Source organism: Geotrypetes seraphini, chromosome 2, assembly GCF_902459505.1.
Source record: "Geotrypetes seraphini chromosome 2, aGeoSer1.1, whole genome shotgun sequence".
Taxonomy (NCBI): domain Eukaryota; kingdom Metazoa; phylum Chordata; class Amphibia; order Gymnophiona; family Dermophiidae; genus Geotrypetes; species Geotrypetes seraphini.
The window spans coordinates 492,629,500-492,649,937 of record NC_047085.1 but is presented as its reverse complement, the minus strand read 5'-3'; the positions used below and the strand labels follow the sequence as shown (position 1 = coordinate 492,649,937).

The window sequence follows — 20,438 nt, the reverse complement described above, 5'->3', positions numbered from 1 at the left end:
AAGAACAAATTGCTTCTGTTCTTCATCTTTTGTCAAACTATCATTGTATTTTTCAATGAGGCTTATCCCGCATTCTGCTGCATCATTAACAACAATCAGTTTGGATGCCGGATTCCAAAGTTCCTCGAAAACTGTATACACATGAGATGTCGTGGAATGTCTGGCAACGATGGACGCTGAAAGCTTTGCACCATTTGTAGCTTTGTTCTGGTGCGATTCTGTCATAGAAAAAGGCACAGAACCCATAGATGTCTGGAAATGGCTTTGAGCGCCTTGCTTGCAACAGTTTTATTTGTGTAGTTTGTCCAACTTCCTAACACAAGAGTCTATCCATTGTGCTCCAATGCTTAAGTACAAGGCTGCGGATCAAGATGGCGGCGGAGACGGACGCTTGAACGGGAGCAGCACTCCGAATCAATAGCGATCAGCGCTGCACATTCTTTCTCCCCCGACGGAATGGGGAAGAGGAAAGGGATCTCTCACCCTAACCCTCCGGCGTTTGGGACCCCGCAGCGCCTGGTTCAAACCTCGATAACGAATGTTTTTTCCCGTCCATCTGAAGGAACCCTTCCTACTTCGGGGGTGAGCCCGGATTCATCGGGGGAGCTCGGCGCAAGAGCTGCACGAGTGATTCTGAGCCCGGAGCAGAGGTCGGTCCCTCCCCAACCCGGAAGTGCTCAGGTGCAGGGAGACACAGGAGTTCAGCTGTCCGAAGAGGAAGGGCTGTGCTCCAGTGAAGGAAGGACGCCAGCACGGGAGACTTAGGAGGAAGGTGCAGGTGGAATATGTCAGCTATCTCCCAGCACTATGGAAGGAGAGGTGAGAGGTGCTCCGGGAGGGAATGCCATCTGTTTTGGGGAATTAAAAAGACTGCAGAAAATAGATATGGAAGCGCTCTGGCAGGCCATATCTATCATGGACGCCAACCTTAAGTTGAGTCTTTCGGCTATTAAAACTGATTATGGGACTATTTACTCCAAAGTAGAGCAGCAAGGAGTGTGTCTGTCTGATTTAACCAAAAAATTGGAGAAACAAGAAGAAAATTTAAAGGAAATTAAAACTGTACAAATGGAAATGGTTAAAGAAAGATCATTTATTTTCCGTAAGTTGGAGAACTTTGGAAAATTCTTTGAGAAAGAACAATTTAAGATTTTTGAATTTTCCTGTCATTTCACCTGTTGAGATGGCGAGAAAATATTTTCAAGAGGTTCTTTCCATTCCATTGGAAAATTTACCTCCAATTGTGAGGGCTTACTATCTGACTATAAAGAAACCTCAAGGGGAATCTACAGCTGTTGAAGATCCGAAAGAAAATTTGGACATGAACTTGTCTTCATTTCTAGAAAGCTCCCTTGAGGTGATAACCGACAGAACTACTTTGTTGCTGACATTGGCTTTGGAAAGTGATAGGGAATATATTCTTCGTTTGTATTTCCAACATATTAATGACAAGTTTTTGGGCTCTAATGTTAGAATTTTCCCAGATTTGGCTCAGAAAACCCAGAAGCAAAGGAAGGAATTCTTGGCCCTGAGGCCAAGAGTCCTAGCTCTTGGGGCTACTTTTTTGGTTAAATTTCCAGCAAAATGTTATATTACCTATGAGTAAGAATTTTCTTTTCTTTGAGCCCCAACAGCTTTTAGATTTTATTGAACCAAAAGAAAGGTTGAAATCTCAGTCTAATGATAAATGACCTACCATCCGGCTGTAGCTTGGGTTACCTATTGCTGTTACTCTAGTATAGAATTGTATTTCTAATTGTGAAAATTTCCTTTCTTGATCTCTGTAATTGTGAACTAAATATTAATGTTTTCATTACATCTGATTGTATAATTAGGTGATTTCTTTTTTTTTTGTTTGTTTGTTTCCGATCCTTTTCAAGTTACGGTATGTATGCTTGATTAAATTTAAAAGGCTATAAATAAAAAATAAAATAAAAAAGAGAGTCTATCCATTGTGTTGGTATCTTGGCTCAATCCCATATTGCCACCGTTGACTCACATACCAATTTATAGCTTTCCAGTAAAGGTTTCCCTTCAGCATAGTGATGAAAATTGACCAGTCGAACAACATTCAGTCTACGTGGCATAGCAGTTGACAGCCTGACTTCCCAAGGAACAAGTTTTTGGGTGTAGATCACAAACTAGATGACACCATACAAACTAATTATGCGCCATCACCTACCTACTCAACACACAAGCAAAAAGATTCATGATGGGGGTGACCTTTAAATATTGTCTAATCAAGCTGAAATTTTAACACATGAGTAAGACATACCAAGTGAACAAAAATAAGGCTTGTAGAGACAAGATTTAACAAGGTTGATTTTTTTTGCATACTACTGTGGACCATCCTAATACACATCCATTACAACTTCACCTTTACTCCATCTAAACTACACCCTGAGAATGCCTATATGTATAGATAGCATTAAAGTAGGTGCTCTCTTTCTTCATGCTTACTTATTTACACATGTAAAGCATGTCCTTTAAAATTCACCCCCTTAGAGTCCAGATTGACAAACAAGGAATTTGTACGTTCTCCCTTTAGCAGGACATGGGATAATTACCTAAAATAAACATTGTGCATTGAAGGATACCTGGTGTTCCTATCTGTATTGTGTAGAATGGTAACCGTCCCTCCTCTGCCTATTGTAGCATGGTTTCAGGCACCGTACGATCTCCTATAAAATATTGTTGTTCCCTGCTTCCTTCTTCTGCTTTCTGTGGAGTGGTGTCACTCATTGTCATTGGTAGACATCAGTCTGAAAAGGGGAGATTACTAAATAACAAACCAAACACAGTGGAGAGGACAAGATGCAAAACCTAAAGAAATACCAATCATTATTATACTTCAGTATGACTCAACATGGGTCGTGTTTTGGCTATCAGGCCTGTGTCAGGATTCTTGAAGTGTTAGAAAAACAGAAATAGAACTTAAAAAGTTCAAAACTCAATGAGCTACAATTTCAAAGTATACCAAATTTCATCAAAGATGTACAAGTTTTCACTCACATTCAGAAGTCTTTTTAGCAAAGCAAGGAAGCAAAAAAAAAAAAAAAAAAGCTAAAATAACACTTTTTTTTTCTTTCAGAGATTCTTTCTTCACTCTTGAGGAGCTTGTCAGAAAAAAGTGGCAAGCTAGAGTCAACCCCAAGGTCCATTTGGGGGAAGCATTACCCAGTCATCTTGTCGCATCAGTCTATCTGCGCATTGATGCTCTTAGGCCAGGACAATACTTTGTAAGTGTGCTCTGCATCTCTCACTAGCCTATTGGAATTTTTAGCAGAAACATTACATTACATTACATTACATTAGGGATTTCTATTCCGCCATTACCTTGCGGTTCAAGGCGGATTACAAAAGGTTAATTTAAAAAGACAGAATTACAATGATTAGCCAGAGAGGTAAGTTGTAGATCTTAAGAGCATTTAGAGGTCTTGTTGTTATTGCTGTTTCAGGAATTTCTTGAAAAGTGTGGTTTTTATTTCTTTTCTGAACGTCCTATAGTCTGGGGTGGTCATCAGAAGGTTGGAGATCTGGTTGTCCAGTCTTGCGGCTTGAGTGGCTAGGAGGCCGTCGTGTAGTTTTGTTCTTTTTACTTCTTTGATTGGGGGGGGTATGAATGGGGAGTGCGTTTTTCTGTGTCTGGTACTGGGTGCTTGGATGAGGCGATTGTTCAGGTATGATGGGCTGTCTCCGTGTAGGGTTTTAAATAATATGCAGTAGAATTTGAATTGGATTCTTTCTTGGATTGGGAGCCAGTGTGAGTTGATGAAGGCTTCAGTGATGTGGTCATGTTTTTTCAATGAGTAGATGAGTCTCAAAGCTGTATTTTGGATTGTTTGGAGTTGTCTTATCGTGGTTGCAGGACATGGAAGGAAGAGTATGTTACAGTAGTCCAATATACCTAGTATTAGGGATTGTACTATAAGTTGGAATTGTGTTCTTTCAAAGAATTTTCGGACTTGTCTCAGGTTTCTCATGATTGCGAATGATTTTTGAATTGTTTTATTTATTTGCGGTTGCATTGTGCAGCATCTGTCTATGGTCATGCCTAGTAGTTTTATGGTGGTTTGGATGGGATATTTGGTTGCGTTTATGTCTAGGATGGTTGTGGTTTGGATCTTGTCATTTTCTAGGAGGATGAATTTGGTTTTGTCTTGGTTGAGTTTAAGTTTGTGATTTTCCATCCAGGTTGTGACTGCTTCAAGTGTTTGGTGAAGTTTGTCTGTCATGGTAGGTTTAGAATGATCGTATGGGACGAGGATGGTGATGTCATCCGCATAACTATAGGAGGTTATGCCTAGATTATCCAGATGCGTTCCTAGAGAAGCAGTGTAGAGATTGAAGAGGATAGGGGATAGTGGAGATCCTTGTGGTACGCCGCAGGGGTTTGACCAGGATTCTGACTTTTCTTTGTTTGATTTTACACTGTAGGTTCTGAGTTTTAGGAATCCTTCAAACCAGGAGTATACTTTGTCTGAGATGCCTATTGCATCTAAGATCTGTAGAAGGATGTTGTGGTCTACTAGGTCGAATGCCGCCGATAGGTCCAGTTGTATGAGTAGCATTTTTTTCCCTGTACTAAGTTGTTGTCTGACGGTATCCATAAGGGAGCCTAGTAGTGTCTCTGTGCTGAAGTTTGTTCTGAAGCCTGATTGCATGGGGTGGAGTAGGTTATGGTCCTCTATGTAATTGGTGAGGAGTTTGGCTACTAGGCCTTCTATAATTTTGACATATAGCGGAATTGAGGCTATAGGTCTAAAGTTAGATGGAAGGTTTTGTGGTGCTTTTGGGTCTTTTTGGATTGGGGTGATGACAATTTCGCTGAGGTCAGCAGGGAATGTGCCTTCTGTGAGCGTGAATTGGATCCATTGTAGAGTTATGGTGCGGAATTTTATACTAGAGGTGGTAAGGAGATATGAGGGGCAATGGTTGAGGTCACAGGAGGCATGGCTGTATTTTTTGTAGAATTTGTTGAATTCTGACCATTGTATGTTAGGGAATTGAGTCCAAATTCTGTCTGCTGCGATTGCCTCTTTTCCTGTAGGGTGGATTGTGATTGGATTTTGATGGGATGGGTTAAGGATGAGTGTGGCTCTGGTGTTGGTGATTTTGTTCTTGAAGTGTTCTGCTAAGAGGGTGGGTGATGGTGGAGGTGTGTTCGTGGTGGTAGTGTATGGTTTGGTGTCTGTTAATTCTTTCAGGATTTGGAATATTTTTTTGGAATCTTGGGTTTCCGTGCCTATGAGATTAGTATAGTAGCTTTTCCTCTTATCTTTTAGTAGATTTTTGTATTGTTTGTTGATTTTTTTCCAGTCGGTTTTTGTTTGATCTTGGTTCTTTTTTCTCCATTTTCTTTCTAATCTTCTACACTGTCTTTTGAGTTGGAGTAATTCATTATCAAACCATTGGTCTGATTTCCTGCTGGTTCTGGTTTTGGTTTGTAGGGGTGCCAGATCATCAAGGATGTTGGTGGATACATTTTTCCAGTGGGAGATGAAGTTTTTTGGGTCGCAGTCTTGGATAGTTTCGTCTACATTTGACCAGAAAATGGTTGGGTCGATATGTTTGCGTGAGGTATATGTGGTTTTTTTTGATTGAGGTGTGTGTTTGGTTTTGGTCCAATTGATGTTGAAGTTATAAATGTAGTGGTCTGACCATAGGGATGGGGACCATGTTCCGTTAGGAGTTTGGATTGCTGGATTGGATGGTTGGTGAGACATGAATGCAGCAATGTCCAGTTGATGACCTTTTTCATGAGTGGTTTGTGGGTTTAGGATCTGGAAGGATAAGGCATTGAGGAAGGATAGACAGTTATTTGCTGGTGTGGAGGTTGTGTCTTCTAGGTGTAGGTTTAGGTCTCCTAGGATGAGGTTATATTCAGCTGTTAGTGAGTTTAGGTAGATGAAGTTTTCAAATTCAGGTCTCACTGTGGTCCAGTTTCCTGGTGTTATGTAGCAGAGCAAGCAGTTTAGAGAGTTTTTTAGTGTTGGGTTTGTGAGTTGACACGCTAGGAAATCCATTTGTGGAGTGGATGTTTTCTCAAGAATGTTTAGAGTTAGGGAGTTCTTGAATATTATTGCTAGTCCTCCTCCTCTTTTTTTCTCTCTGCAGGTTACTGTTATTTTGTATCCTGGCGGGCATACTTCTTTTATTCTAGGGTCTGTGTCTGAGGTTAACCAGGTTTCAGTGAGGAATAGGCAGTCAAGTTTTTCTGTTTTTATCCAATTTTTTATGTTTTCTGTTTTGGGTCCTAGAGATCTGATGTTAACATAGGCACAAGTAAGGGAGGTCGTGTTGGTCTGGGGAATGTAAGTTGTTTCCGGGTATATGAGTGTTGTGGGAGTTGGATGAGATTTTGTTTTCGGAGGTGTTGATCTTCTTCTCCAGATAACATTGATGGGGTGTTGAGTGCTGGTGTGGTGGTTCGGGTTTCTTGATGTGAGTATTCTTCTGTTGGGAATTTGGAAGTTGGTTGTACTGGCGGTTGAGGTTGTGGTGGGTAAGTTGTTTGCTGTTGTTTTCCAGCTAGAGATGAGGAGGATTATCAGGAGGGTGGCTAGTTTGTGTGTATGCAGGGAGAGCTTCATGTTTGATGTCTGGTTCGGAGTGTTAGGTAGAGGGAATGGTTCTCTCTTAGAGTCCTGGTTGGAGGAGGGGGAGGAGCGGGGATCTTTCGCTCCTTACCTTATAATGGAAGTCGGCAGGAGGTCTGGTGGAGTGGTCTCTGGGGCTTTGGTGTTCCCGTTTCCAAGGTCCGCTGGTGCTCCTCTCAGGTGCTCCTCTCAGGTGCTCCTCTCAGGTGCTCCACGAAGGCGCTCACTAAGGCGCAGGCGCCTTTGTCGTGCGCCTTCGTCGGCACGCCGAACAGCGGCGCGCTGTTGGCGCTGTGTCTTTTTATGTAAGTTGTCCTCCTGCGGGATCGGGGGGGCGGAGCAGGGCTCCCACGCCGGCCCGGTCGTGCTGGAAAATGGCGAGTGCTGGCGCTGTGTCTTTTTATGTAAACATACTGATGAACCAATTTTCATAACCAATAACTTCATAGTTACATTTACTACTACTACTATTAATTATTTCTAGAGCACTACCAGACATACGCAGCGCTGTACAGTCATGAAGGAGACAGTCCCTGCTCGTATGAGCTTAAAATCTAAACAGCCAAGACAGACAAACAGGATACCAGTGTGAGGGATACAGTTAGGGGGGGATGGGTAATCTGTTGGCTAGGGTGGTAAGCAGTGGGCAGTGGGGAATAGGGTTACAAATTCTGCTTTTGATTATATTGACCTAGGTGGGCAGAAGTGTTTTGAATACACATGAGTTCTTTGCAAGTTGTGGTAATCATTACCAGGCCAACTGAATAATTATTCAAAAATGATGAGGTACATAAGCTTTCAAGATCACCTCTGAAGAAATTGTCTGTAAGGTCTCATTCACAAAGTAGTATTGATACTGTATTGCCAAATGTGCCTAGACTTTCTATAACTTTGAGCTGCTTTGAAGGTACATGCCTTTAATGCTTGCTGCTGAGCCTAAAGTCTCCTAATGTGTGTGTGATAAGGCCTCTACCATGACCAGTTTTTCAGGAGGAAGCTATGCTCCTGGTTTTCCAGCATGGAAAGTTTCAGCTTTAGTCTACATTCCAACCCCTAAGTTCTAGCCTATCATTTAAAAGCCTCTAGGACAGAGGTTCTCAACTTCCCAGAAGACCTGGAAAAGTTCTTAGATGGTGGTCCTCATAATTCTTATGGCATCCACTATCTGAGAACTTTCCAAGTCTTCTGGAAGTTTTACTAAATGCATTTATATAAACAAATGAGTGATTTGAAAACTCTTGTGGTAATTGATGTGTTAAGTTGAAGGGAAGAAATGAAGAGGGGAAAAAGAGACTTGCTAATATGCTCAATGTGATAGAGATTTCTACCCTAGGGTTTGAAACTTTGTAGCTGATAATGAGAGTCTGATCTCACGGGCTCATTCTCTTCTACGGAGAATTTACAAAGACTGACTTGTCAATTATCTTGGGATAAGTCCTCTGTAGCCATTTATTTCTGTGAATAGTATAGGCATGTTTGGAATAATAATAATTTTATTTTTATATACCGCCTGACCAGGAGTGGTTCTACATGTTTCACAACAAGTAAAACTGAACATGCAGCGAAAAATATAATTTTAAAGAGGAAATAGATCAAATAGTAAAACATAGGAAATGCATAAAATTTTAAAAGACAACAAAATGCATTAGGATACAAATTTATCAAATAATTGTGTCTTCAATAATTTTCTAAAATCGAGATAGGAAGAAGCTCCTAGCATAATTTTTCCAAACCAAACATTCAACCTCGACTGGGCCAAAGACAAAACTAAACCAAAACCCCAAAGATCAACCTACAACTCTCATAAATACATCGACCCCTCCAAATTCTGGACTAAAACATACGCAGCAATGGTGCAAGCTAAGCACAGCTACCCTAGATGAGCTAGCCCCAATACAAACAAAAACCAGAATTAGCAGACGATCAGACAAATGGTTTGATAACAAACTACTCCTACTCAAAAAAACAATGCAGACGACTAGAAAGAAAATGGAGAAAGAATAACCAAGAACTCACGAAAACAGCATGGAAAAAAACTAAACCAACAAGCTGAAATTAAAAGAAAAAAGAAAAACACATTACACCAACCAAATAGGCAAAGAAACCCAAGACACACAAAAAAAATTCTTCCTAATACTAAAAGAACTCACAGACACCAAACCCTATCTGGCCAATAATGGAACCCCTCCCCCCTCAGCTACACTTTTAGCCAAATACTTTAAAAACAAAATCACAACTGCCAGGACTACCCTCTCCGGAAGCCCAACCCACCTAGAAGAGATCACAATGTCCCCCACAGAAAAAGATTCAGCAGCAGCAGACAGAACCTGGTCCCACTTCCCCACAATACTATGGTCCGACCTTAACAAACTCTACAAAAAATACAGCCACGCAACCTGCAATCTCAACCACTGCCCTCCATACCTATTAAAATCCTCCAGTACCAAATTCCGCGCTCTCCTCTTACAATGGATACAAGCCATGCTCACAGATGGCCTTTTCCCACAAGATCTCAGCGAAATCATCACCCCGATCCTAAAAGACCCTAAAGGAGCAACAGATCAACCATCCAACTACAGACCCATAGCCTCAATACCACTTTATGTCAAACTAATGGAAGGCCTGGTAGCCAAACTCCTCACCAACTACCTAGAAGACCATAACATACTCCACCCTACACAATCGGGTTTCAGAACCAACTACAGCACAGAGACACTACTAGGTTCCCTCCTGGATACAGCTAGACAACACCTCAGCATAGGTTAAAAAAAAAAATGCTGCTTATACAGCTGGATCTCACCGCAGCATTTGACCTGGTGGACTGCAACATCCTACTACAAATACTAGAAACAATAGGAATCACAGACAAGGTACATACATGATTTCAAGTTTTCCTACAATCCAGAACTTACAGAGTCAAGTTGAACAAAGAAAAATCAGAACCATGGTCCAACCCCTGTGATGTACCCCAAGGATCTCCACTATCCCCAATTCTCTTCAATCTCTACATTGCATCCCTCGGCACCTGCCTGGACAAATTAGGCTTAACCTCCTATAGCTATGCAAACGACATCACCATTCTCCTTCCTTTTGACCAACAACATCCTCCATGACAGACACACTACACTGGACACTTGAAACAGTTGCAACATGGATGAATAATCACAAACTGAAACTGAACCCAGACAAGACAAAATTAATTCTCCTCGAAAATAATAAAACCCCAACTATAACAAATCTAGTAATAAACTCAATCTCATACCCCATACAACCCACTCTAAAACTTCTAGGAAAGACACTAGACAGATGCTGTACCATGCAACCACAAATCAACAAAACAATACAAAAATCATTCGCGGTCAAGAGAAACTTAAGGCAAGTTCGAAAATTCTTCGACAGAACACAATTCCAGCTCTTGGTCCAGTCCCTAGTCCTAGGTCTTCTAGACTACTGCAACATACTCTATCTCCCCTGCTCCACAACCATGATAAAACAACTACAAACAGTTCAAAACACAGCGCTAAGACTTATCTATTCACCGAGGAAACATGACCACATCGCGGCAGCATACCTCAATTCACACTGGCTCCCAATACAAGCAAGAGTACAATTCAAATTCTACTGCCTACTATTTAAAACCATAAACGGAGATAGCCCAGCCTACCTAAACAACCGCCTAATCCAAACTACCTCAACCAGACACAGGAGAACGCACAAACTGTTCACACATCCCCCAATCAGAGATGTCAAACGAAAAAAACTGTACTATGGCCTTCTAGCCACTCAAGCAGCAAAACTAGACTACCAACTCTCCAATTTACTGAAAATGACTCCAGACTATAAATCGTTTGGAAAAGAAATAAAAACCATCCTATTCAAGACATCCTTGAAGACAAACTAACACCGCAAGACTCATCTCAATTCTCTGAATCTACTCGCTCTACTCTTCAATTCCTCTGGAAATGGCCAGATAACTTCTTTTGTAATCTGCCTTGAACCGCAAGGTATTGGCAGAATAGAAATCACTAATGTAATGTAATGTAATTTAGCAGCCTGAAAAGAGAGAGTTCTCTCAAGAAACCTTTTATAACAACATAATTTAACAGAAGGAGATGTAAGCAAACAAACTCTATGTGTAAACTTATTTGAGTGGTTCAAATAAAAATGGGAAACAAGGTAGCTAGGTGACATGCCAAAGATTGATTTATAACAAATACAAGCAAATTTAAACAAAACTCTGGCCTCAATTGGCAATCAATTAAGTTTCTGAAAATATGGAGTAATATGCTCCCATTTTTTAGACCAAAAATCAGTCGAACTTCAGTGTTTTGAACCACTCTCAATTTTTTAAAGATTTTCTTATAGGCACTCAGATAGATAATATTGCAATAGTCGAGAATGCTTAAAACAGATGACTGTACTAACAAACGGAATGAAGCTTCATCGAAATATTTCTTAATGGTGCGAAGTTTCCAAAGCACCGAGAAACATTTCTTAAGCAATAGATCAGTATGCTGTTCCAAAGTAAGGTGTCTATCTATAGTCACTCCCAATATTTTTATAGACTGTTCTATAGTATAGTCGAGACCTTTCAAATGTATCAATGTTTCTTTGATCTTATCATTAGGAGTTGCAAAAAAGAATTTAGTTTTTTCTGGATTTAGTTTCAGTTTAAAAGTAATCATCCAAAGTTCAATCTGATTCAGAATGGTCACTAAAAAATTTGTAATCTCGACTGTCAGACAAGTTAATGGGATGACTATAGTGATGTCATCCGCATAAATATAAAATCTAAGATTTAAATTATGCAAAAGGTTTCCCAGTGAAGCAAGGCAGATATTAAACAGAGTGGGGGATAAAGGCGAACCTTGCGGAACCCCACATAGATTTTTCCAACGGTAAGAAAGACTTTCATCCTTAAACACCTGGTGTGATCTGTTACCCAGAAATCCTCAAAACCAGTTTAATACATTTCCCAAAATACCAATAGATTCCAAGCAATCAATAAGAATAGTATAGTCCACCAGGTCAAAAGCGCTGCTCAGATCTAACTGCAGAATCAAAGCACTTGTACCTTGACTAAACAAAGTATGAAGATAATCCAACAGAGAGGCCATGACAGTTTCAGTACTAAAACCTGACCGAAACCCAGACTGATTGTCCTGTAATATATTAAACTTATCCAGATAAGTAGTTAGTTCTGAGTTAACCAGACCCTCCAACAGTTTAGTAAACAAAGGAATACTAGCAATGGGTTTATAGTTGGATGCCAAGGTAGAAGATTCTTTAGGGTTTTTGATGATTGGTGTGATCAAAATCTGACCCAATTCCTCTGGGAAGGTCCTGTTGGATAATAAAAAATTAACCCAATTAAACAATTTAGCCTTGAAAGTGACAGGGGCAACTTTCATGACATTTGGGGGACAGCTATCAAGCCTACAGTACAAATTGACATACTTAGTATAAAACTTACAAAAGGTTTGCCAGTTAAAGGCTGTAAAATTATTTCAATACATGTCAATTCTAGGGTCCTTTAAACACTAACCCTGTTCTTAATCTAAATTGGTTGCCTGGGACCAGACCCCTGGTTCTATAGATGTTTCTGGTGGTTTCTTCTGTAGAAGGATCTAAGTCTGAGCCAAACAAGAAAGAGACTCTGTCAGTCCCATGACCTCTACCGTTGAACCTAAGCGATATATATACCATTATAGCTATTACATCACGACATGGGTGACTAAGTGCTGCACTGATGTGTGGAGGATAGGGTAACCAAATGGCTCCAGGTCATGGAAGACAGATTGAACCAGTCCTGCTTTATTTCCCGTGCTTTCAATGGAAGTAAAACTTGGATTGGCTCACTGTCCTCCATGACCAGGAGCCATCTGGTAACTCTAGTGGAGGGGGACTGATCCTGTAGACCCCTTTACCGGGCGTTGCATTGGTTACCAGTGAAGGCACTTGTGAAATTCAAACTCGGTTGCTTTTGTTTTAAGTCTCTATTTGGTTTATAAATGAGCTTTTTTTCTTTCTGTCCAGTTTAGCTGCTTTGGTGGCTATTAGGTTGTCATATAGTTTTTTTTCGTTTGACATTTTTGGATGATGACATTTTCTCTGCAGTGAAGCTATGTGACTTACATATAGGGCTCCTTTTTACTAAGCTGCGCTAGCAGTTTTAGCACGTGCTAGACGCTAACGCCTCCATTGAGCTGGTGTTAATTTTTCCATGTAGGGCGGGGGGCAGCGCGCCGCAAAAAAACGCTACCGCAGCTTCGTAAAAGGAGCCCATAGTTACGTTTTACAAAGTTAATATAGAGCACTTAAGATGAACATTTAAGATATTGAGGGGGGGGGGTTAGCCTTTGAAGTGATTACCCTTTCGAGCCAAAGAGCTTAAGGTTCACTTCTGACGGAGTTCTGAGGCTTTTTCACTTCCTCGTTTGAGAATTGTCATCCCTGGTCTGGGTTATGTTGAATGAAGCAGTTGTTTTGTGAGTGTAATGAAAATTGAGGGTCCCAACCCACAACAGCCAGGCCCTCTGCAACCAGCCACAGAATTCAGAATGTAGAAGATTAGAAAGAAAATGGAGGAAAAAGAACCAAGATCAAACAAAAACCGACTGGAAAAAAATCAACAAACAATACAAAAATCTACTAAGGGAAAAGAGGAAAAACCACTACACTAATCTCATAGGCACGGAAACCCAAGACTCCAAAAAAATATTCCAAATCCTGAAAGAATTAACAGACACCAAACCATATACTACCACCACGAACACCCCTCCACCATCACCCACCCTCTTAGCAGAACACTTCAAGAACAAAATTACCAACACCAGAGCCACTCTCATCCTCAACCCATCCCATCAAAACGCAATCACAATCCACTCTACAGGAAAAGAGGCAACCGCAGCAGACAGAATTTGGACTCAATTCCCCAACATACAATGGTCAGAATTCAACAAATTCTACAAAAAATACAGCCATGCCTCCTGTGACCTCAACCATTGCCCCTCATATCTCCTTACCACCTCTAGTGTAAAATTCCGCACCATAATTCTACAATGGATTCAATTCACGCTCACAGAAGGCACATTCCCTGCTGACCTCAGCGAAATCATCATCACCCCAATCCAAAAAGACCCAAAAGCACCACAAAACCACCCATCCAACTTTAGACCTATAGCCTCAATTCCGCTATATGTCAAAATTATAGAAGGCCTAGTAGCCAAACTCCTCTCCAATTACATAGATGACCACAACCTACTCCACCCCACGCAATCTGGCTTCAGAACAAACTTCAGTACAGAGACACTACTAGGCTCCCTTATGGATACCGTCAGACAACACCTTAGTACAGGGAAAAAAATGCTTCTCATACAACTGGACCTTACTGCAGCATTCGACTTAGTGGATCACAACATCCTTCTACAGATCTTAGACGCAATAGGCATCTCAGATAAAGTATACTCATGGTTTGAAGGATTCCTAAAACTCAGAACTTACAGTGTAAAATCAAACAAAGAAAAGTCAGAATCCTGGTCAAACCCCTGCGGCGTACCACAAGGATCTCCACTATCCCCTACCCTCTTCAATCTCTACACCGCTTCCCTAGGAACGCATCTGGACAATTTGGGCATAACCACCTATAGTTATGCTGATGACATCACCATCCTCATCCCATTTGACCACTCTAAACCGACCATGACAGACAAACTTCACCAAACACTTGAAACAGTCACAACCTGGATGGAAAAACACAAACTTAAACTCAACCAAGACAAAACCAAATTCATCCTTCTCGAAAATGACAAGGTCCAAACCACAACCAATTTAGAAATAAACGCAATCAAATACCCAATCCAAACCACCATTAAACTACTTGGCATGACCATAGACAGATGCTGCACTATGCAACCGCAGATAAACAAAACAATTCAGAAATCATTCGCTGTCATGAGAAATCTGAGACAAGTCCGAAAATTCTTTGAAAGAACACAATTCCAACTTATAGTACAATCACTAATACTAGGTATATTGGACTACTGCAACATCCTCTTCCTTCCCTGCCCTGTAACCACGATTAAACAACTCCAAACAATCCAAAATACAGCTGTGAGACTCATCTACTCATTGAGAAAACACGACCACATCACTGAAGCCTTCATCAACTCACATTGGCTTCCAATCCAAGAAAGAATCCAATTCAAATTCTACTGCTTACTATTTAAAACCCTACACGGAGACAGCCCATCATACCTGAACAATCGCCTCATCCAAGCACCCACTACCAGACACAGAAAAACACACTCCCCATTCATACCCCCCCCAATCAAAGAAGTAAAAAGAAAAAAACTACACGACGGCCTCCTAGCCACCCAAGCCGCAAGGCTGGATAACCAGATCTCCAACCTTCTGATGACCACTCCAGACTATAGGACGTTCAGAAAAGAAATAAAAACCACACTTTTCAAGAAATTCCTGAAACAGCAATAACATCACGACCTCTTAGTAACTCTAAAACCGACATCTGATCTACCCATTACTGCTCTAACAACAACAAAAGAACCTCCACTATGACCAACTATTAATTCTCTTACAAACCACCTCACCCTCAACAACCCGTTTATGTTTATAAAATCTACAATCAATGTAACTCTGTATTTCTAAATTAACCTTTTGTAATCCGCCTTGAACCGCAAGGTAATGGCGGAATAGAAATCCCTAATGTAATGTAATGTAATGTAATGTAATTCATGAAGAGGCAGTGCTGAGTGCAGAACCGGAGTTCTTTTATTAATACTTGGGGTCCAGGGGACATTTTTTTTCCAGCAATGGAAAAGGTGCCAGTACTCAGCACCAGTGCTCCCTCTAAGCGGGCGGGTGTTGTGGGCAAAATTTTTTTCGCTGTGCGCTACAAATATCGGGCGCCAGCGCCAACTCGCCCGATTCTCCTCTCGCCGCCCTGCCATCTCCGTACGCCGTGCGCTGTGACGTAAACTTGTGCGCTGCGATGCAATATTTTGTGCGCCTGCGCACGCCAGCGCAGCTTAGAGGGAACACTGCTCAGCACCCCTGAGCACCCTCTCAAAATCCTGACACCCTCCCCCGATACTACCCACAATCTCAAAATCTCTGCACCCCCCCCCCATTGTCCTTCCTTTTGAAGAAGAATCAAAATGTATAGAATACAGTGCTTGTCAGTAATAATCATTCAATTTCAAGGAGGAGCGCTGAGCGAACACAGGGAAACTCATTCCTGAAAAGTGGCAAATAACTTGTTGCTCAGGCCCTGTTTGACAGAAAGCAGAAGAACAGGGCAAAAGGCTAATAGGGGCTGTTTGAGACCCTCTCTTTTCCCTGTATAGTAAATAACCCTGAAAATAGCCTAGAGGCAATTAGAAATAGAAATCGATAAATATAACCAAACAGCAACACATCCAGTCATAAGGTACATGCTCTGAAACTGAGTATCAAGAATATTTTGGGAAGTTGGTGAAACACTTTCTCCTCCCATAGTTTTCTTGCTACAGACTGTCTTGAGGAGAAAAATAAGTTATTTGTGTAAATATGACTTTATGGGAAACAGACTTCTTTCTATCCATCCCTGAAATGGTCCTCTGTGCTTTACTTTGAGATAATTAGGTGTGCCAGGATGCCTTATTGTGTATTTTTCACAGGAGAAAGAGGCGATGAGTCATAGGTAGACTAAGCCTTGGCTATCTCCACCCACACTTTTCTTTGTGCATATGATGTATGAAGGGTATAGCGTGTAGACATAAGGTGACATGTACAGGAAAGTATGGAACAATGGCTGCGGTTGGGTCCTATCCACAGTCTCTGTGATTAGAGCTATAAGTACATAAACATTGCCATATTGGGCAGACCAAAGGTCCATCAAGCTCAGTATCCTGTTTCCAACAGTGGCCAATCCAAGTCACAAGTTCCTGGCAAGATCCCAAAAGAGTAAAAGCAGATTGTATTCCACTTATCCCAGCAATAAGCAGGGTGATTTTCCCAAATCCCATCTTAATAACAGCTCACAGACTTTTCTTGTAGGAACTTGTCCACACCTTTTTTTTATACCCTTCTAAGCTAACTGCTTTTACTTCATTCTCTGGCAACAAAATTTCAGAATTAGTCATACGTTGAGTGAAGAAATACTTTGCTCGATTTGTTTTAAATTTACTACTTAGTAACTTCATTGCATGCCCTCGAGCCCTAGTATTTTTGGAACGAGTAAACAAGTGATTTATGTGTACCCAATCTACTTTACCCAGTATTTTATAGACTTCTATCATATCTCACAGTACATGATGGCAGATGAAGACCCGCACAATCCATCCATCAGGGTGGAGAGAGCCATACCTGCCATTCTGCAGGCCACAGCCATCCATGCTTAAACACTGGTTGGCAAGTCTCTACCATGTCAACCACATATAGTCAACCAAACACGATGGAGTTTTGGTTATAACACAGATCAACCCTAAGAACATGAAAGGTAATATCATCAGGAGATGACAAGGTCTGTTAAAAGGCTTCAAGTATCAAAGGCCTGTTTAAATTAAAAAAAACTTTTAGTCTTCCCTTGAATCTTTCTAAAAAAAAATTCCTCTCTCAACTGCACAGGTAGGGAATTCCAGGTTTGGGGGGCCGTAACAGAAAAAATGGTGGACCGCCAAATGTTAATAATTCTCAAAGATGGATTGATGGATAGTAGATTTTGACCATCAGATCTCAATGATCTTGAGGAAGCGTAGGGAATGAGGACTCTATCTAAGAATAAGGGAGCTTTGGACAATTGGACTTTGAATGTTAATAGGTCTATTTTGTAGGTAATTCTGTGAGTGACGGGCAGCCAGGGTGCATTCTTCAGGAGAGGGGTGATGTGGTCAAATTTTCTAGATTTAGTAACGATTTTAATTGCGGTATTTTGAATTATTATCTCATTTCTTTAACTGGATGGGGGAAGAGAGAGAAAGAGAAGGCAATGTTGCACAGGGGGAAGAGAGATGGAGAGAGCAAGCGATGAGGAGATGCTTGATAGGGGAGGGAAGATGGGGGACAAAGCAATGCTGGTTTGCAGGGGAGAGAAAGATAACATGTTGCATGGCAGAGGGAAAGAGAAAGTTCAGAGCTCAGGGGAACTAGGTTAAAAACTGTGCAATTTAGGCAGTACTGAGCTTGAAAAAGTTGAGAAATACTGCTCTAGGGTGTCTAGAGCAGACATGGGCAACTCCGGTCCTCGAAGGCCGGAATCCATTCGGGTTTTCAGGATTTCCCCAATGAATATGCATGAGATCTATTTGCATGCACTGCTTTCAATGCATATTCATTGGGGAAACCCGAAAGTTCTAGGCGGTTCACAATAATTAAGCATGGTACATTCAATACAAATCATTTGAGATTCAGCGTTAAATGCAACTTTTAAATGTAACTTTTATCCTTTCCCTCCCAATTCATGTTTGTCTTTGATGAAAATACTGTGTTAAATGTTAGTTTCTTTTATTATACTGTATTTTATTTTGTACATGGCTTAGATATTCTAATAGGTGATTTATCAAATTTATTAATAAACTTGAAACTTGATATAGGAAAAAATACTTACACTGTGAGAAAAAATAAAGACAATTTTAAAATGGAATCAAAAATGTGAAGTTAAATAGTAAGATACATTAAGAACCCAGCCTATTGAATAATTGAGTTTTATCTGTTTTCTAAAATCAAGATAAGAGGAGGCTTCTAACACAGTTTTGGCAAGCCATAAATTCAGTTTGGCTGCCTGAAAAGAAAAGGTTCTCTCAAGGAACCTTTTGTAATGATATACCGTATTTGCCGGCGTATAAGACGACTGGGCGTATAAGACGACCCCCCAACTTTTAGTTAAAATATAGAGTTTTGTTATATACTCGCCGTATAAGACTACCCCTTCTTCCGCACACCTTCTCTACCGCCCCGGGTGCAGCACAGCCGGCCAGGTCCCCTTACTTTTGTGGCACTTCCCCGACCGACCGATAACAGCCCGGGTCCGACAAACCTCCCTGCCCTTAACCGCGAATCTAAATTACCTTCTTACAGCTGCTGTAAGAAGGTAATTTAGATTCGCGGCTACAGGGCAGGGAGGATTGTCGGACCCGGGCTGTTATCGGTCGGTCGGGGAAGTGCCACAAAAGTAAGGGAACCTGGCCGGCTGTGCTGCAACCGGGGCGGGGCGGCCGCCCCTCTCCCTTGGTAGCCACTCGAACCGCGAGGCTACTCTCCTTCTCCTTATCTGCCCTGCCTGCAGCACAGAGCCGAACGGAAGTCTTCTCGACGTCAGCGCTGACGTCGGAGGGAGGGAGGGCTTTGTTTAAGCTTTGTTTAAGCCCTCCCTCCCCTCCGACGTCAGTGCTGACGTCGGGAAGACTTCCGTTCGGCTCTGTGCTGCAAGCAGAGAAGGTAGGGAGAAGAGGAGCCGCGTACATCCAGAAGACTGAGCATCCAGCCCCGCAGGAGTCCCGCGACCCTCGGGGGCGTCCCCACGGGATCCCCGCGACCCTAGGGGCGTCCCCGTGCAGCTCTCTAAACAGTACCCGGCGTATAAGACGACCCCCGACTTTGGGGAGGATTTTAAGGTACTGAAAAGTCGTCTTATACGCCGGCAAATACGGTAATTTTATTGAGGGATATGCAAACAGGTGTATTCTTCAAGAGCTCTTGTTGGTGTAACTCAAAGTAAAATGAGGGATAAGATAACCCGGTAGCATGCCAAATACTGTTTTGTAGCAGATGGATGAGAACTTAAACAAAACTCTAGATTCCATTGGCAGCCAATGGAGATTCCAATGCAGCTTTTCATAAAAAGGGGTAACATGCTCCCATTTCTTTAAACCAAAAATAAGGCAGACAGCCATATTCTGAACCACCCTCAATTTTCTGATAATTTTCTTGAATTATACTGATGCTGTCAAAAATATTCACAGGTATAAAAAGCCATAACTAGAGGAGTAAAGACATTTTGAGAGGTGGCCATGAAACATGATATTCTGAGGACCTGTTCTGAGTAGAGTTTAGACACAGCTATATGTGGAGGCTTTGTTCGCAGATATATTTCATAAGAAACTTGAACTGTGATCATTGCACTATACTTAGGGCTCCTTTTACAAAGGTGCGCTAGCGTTTTTAGCGCACGCACTGGATTAGTGTGCGCTACCGGAAAAACTACCACCTGCTCAAGAGGAGGCGGTAGCGGCTAGCGCACGCATTTTAGCGTGTGCTACTCCGCGCATTAAGGCCCTTACGCACCTTTGTAAAAGGATCCCTTAATGAAGATTGACAACATACATGTATAAATTTCCGCCAGTTTTTGACATCATCTTTAATGGATTATGCTATTAAGTGATTGAAAGTATTTTATTGTCCTGTCTTTGAACTATTGTGAATGTTTCATTTGTTAACCGCTTAGTCAAAGGTGATATAGAAATTTTTTAAATAAATAAATATTAACACTTTATCATTTTAGCATATTAATTGGCTGCATCACCTGTCTCTCTTCCACACACCCCAAATCCAGCATGGCCCTCTCTTTCCCACTCACCTGCACCATTCTGCATGGCCTCATCATCTCCTTTTCCTCTTCACCCCTCCTTGTTCATGTACATGACCAAGCTGCTGCTTCTTCTCCTGGTCTGCACAAGTGGGATAGCAGCAATAAATAACACAAAGCAGATGTGGAGATATTGCTTCATGCATGCTGCTGCTGCTGCTGCTGCTGATGATGATTCTGCTGGTCCTAGAAACAGGAAATAGGGTCATGAGCTCTGATATCACTTCCTGTTTCTGGGACCAGCAGTGCCACTCACA

The 20,438-nt window shown here is 41.5% G+C and overlaps 1 protein-coding gene across 2 annotated transcripts in view; it reads left to right on the top strand.

Moving 5' to 3' along the window:
* Positions 1-20,438, top strand: part of LOC117354412 (cyclic nucleotide-binding domain-containing protein 2-like) — a 93,208-nt gene that overhangs the window by 59,493 nt on the left and 13,277 nt on the right. For both annotated transcript variants that reach the window (XM_033931901.1, XM_033931900.1), the window contains exon 10: positions 3,092-3,239. In XM_033931901.1, the coding sequence (XP_033787792.1) occupies positions 3,092-3,239 (148 nt within the window). The remainder of the gene's footprint in view (positions 1-3,091; positions 3,240-20,438) is intronic.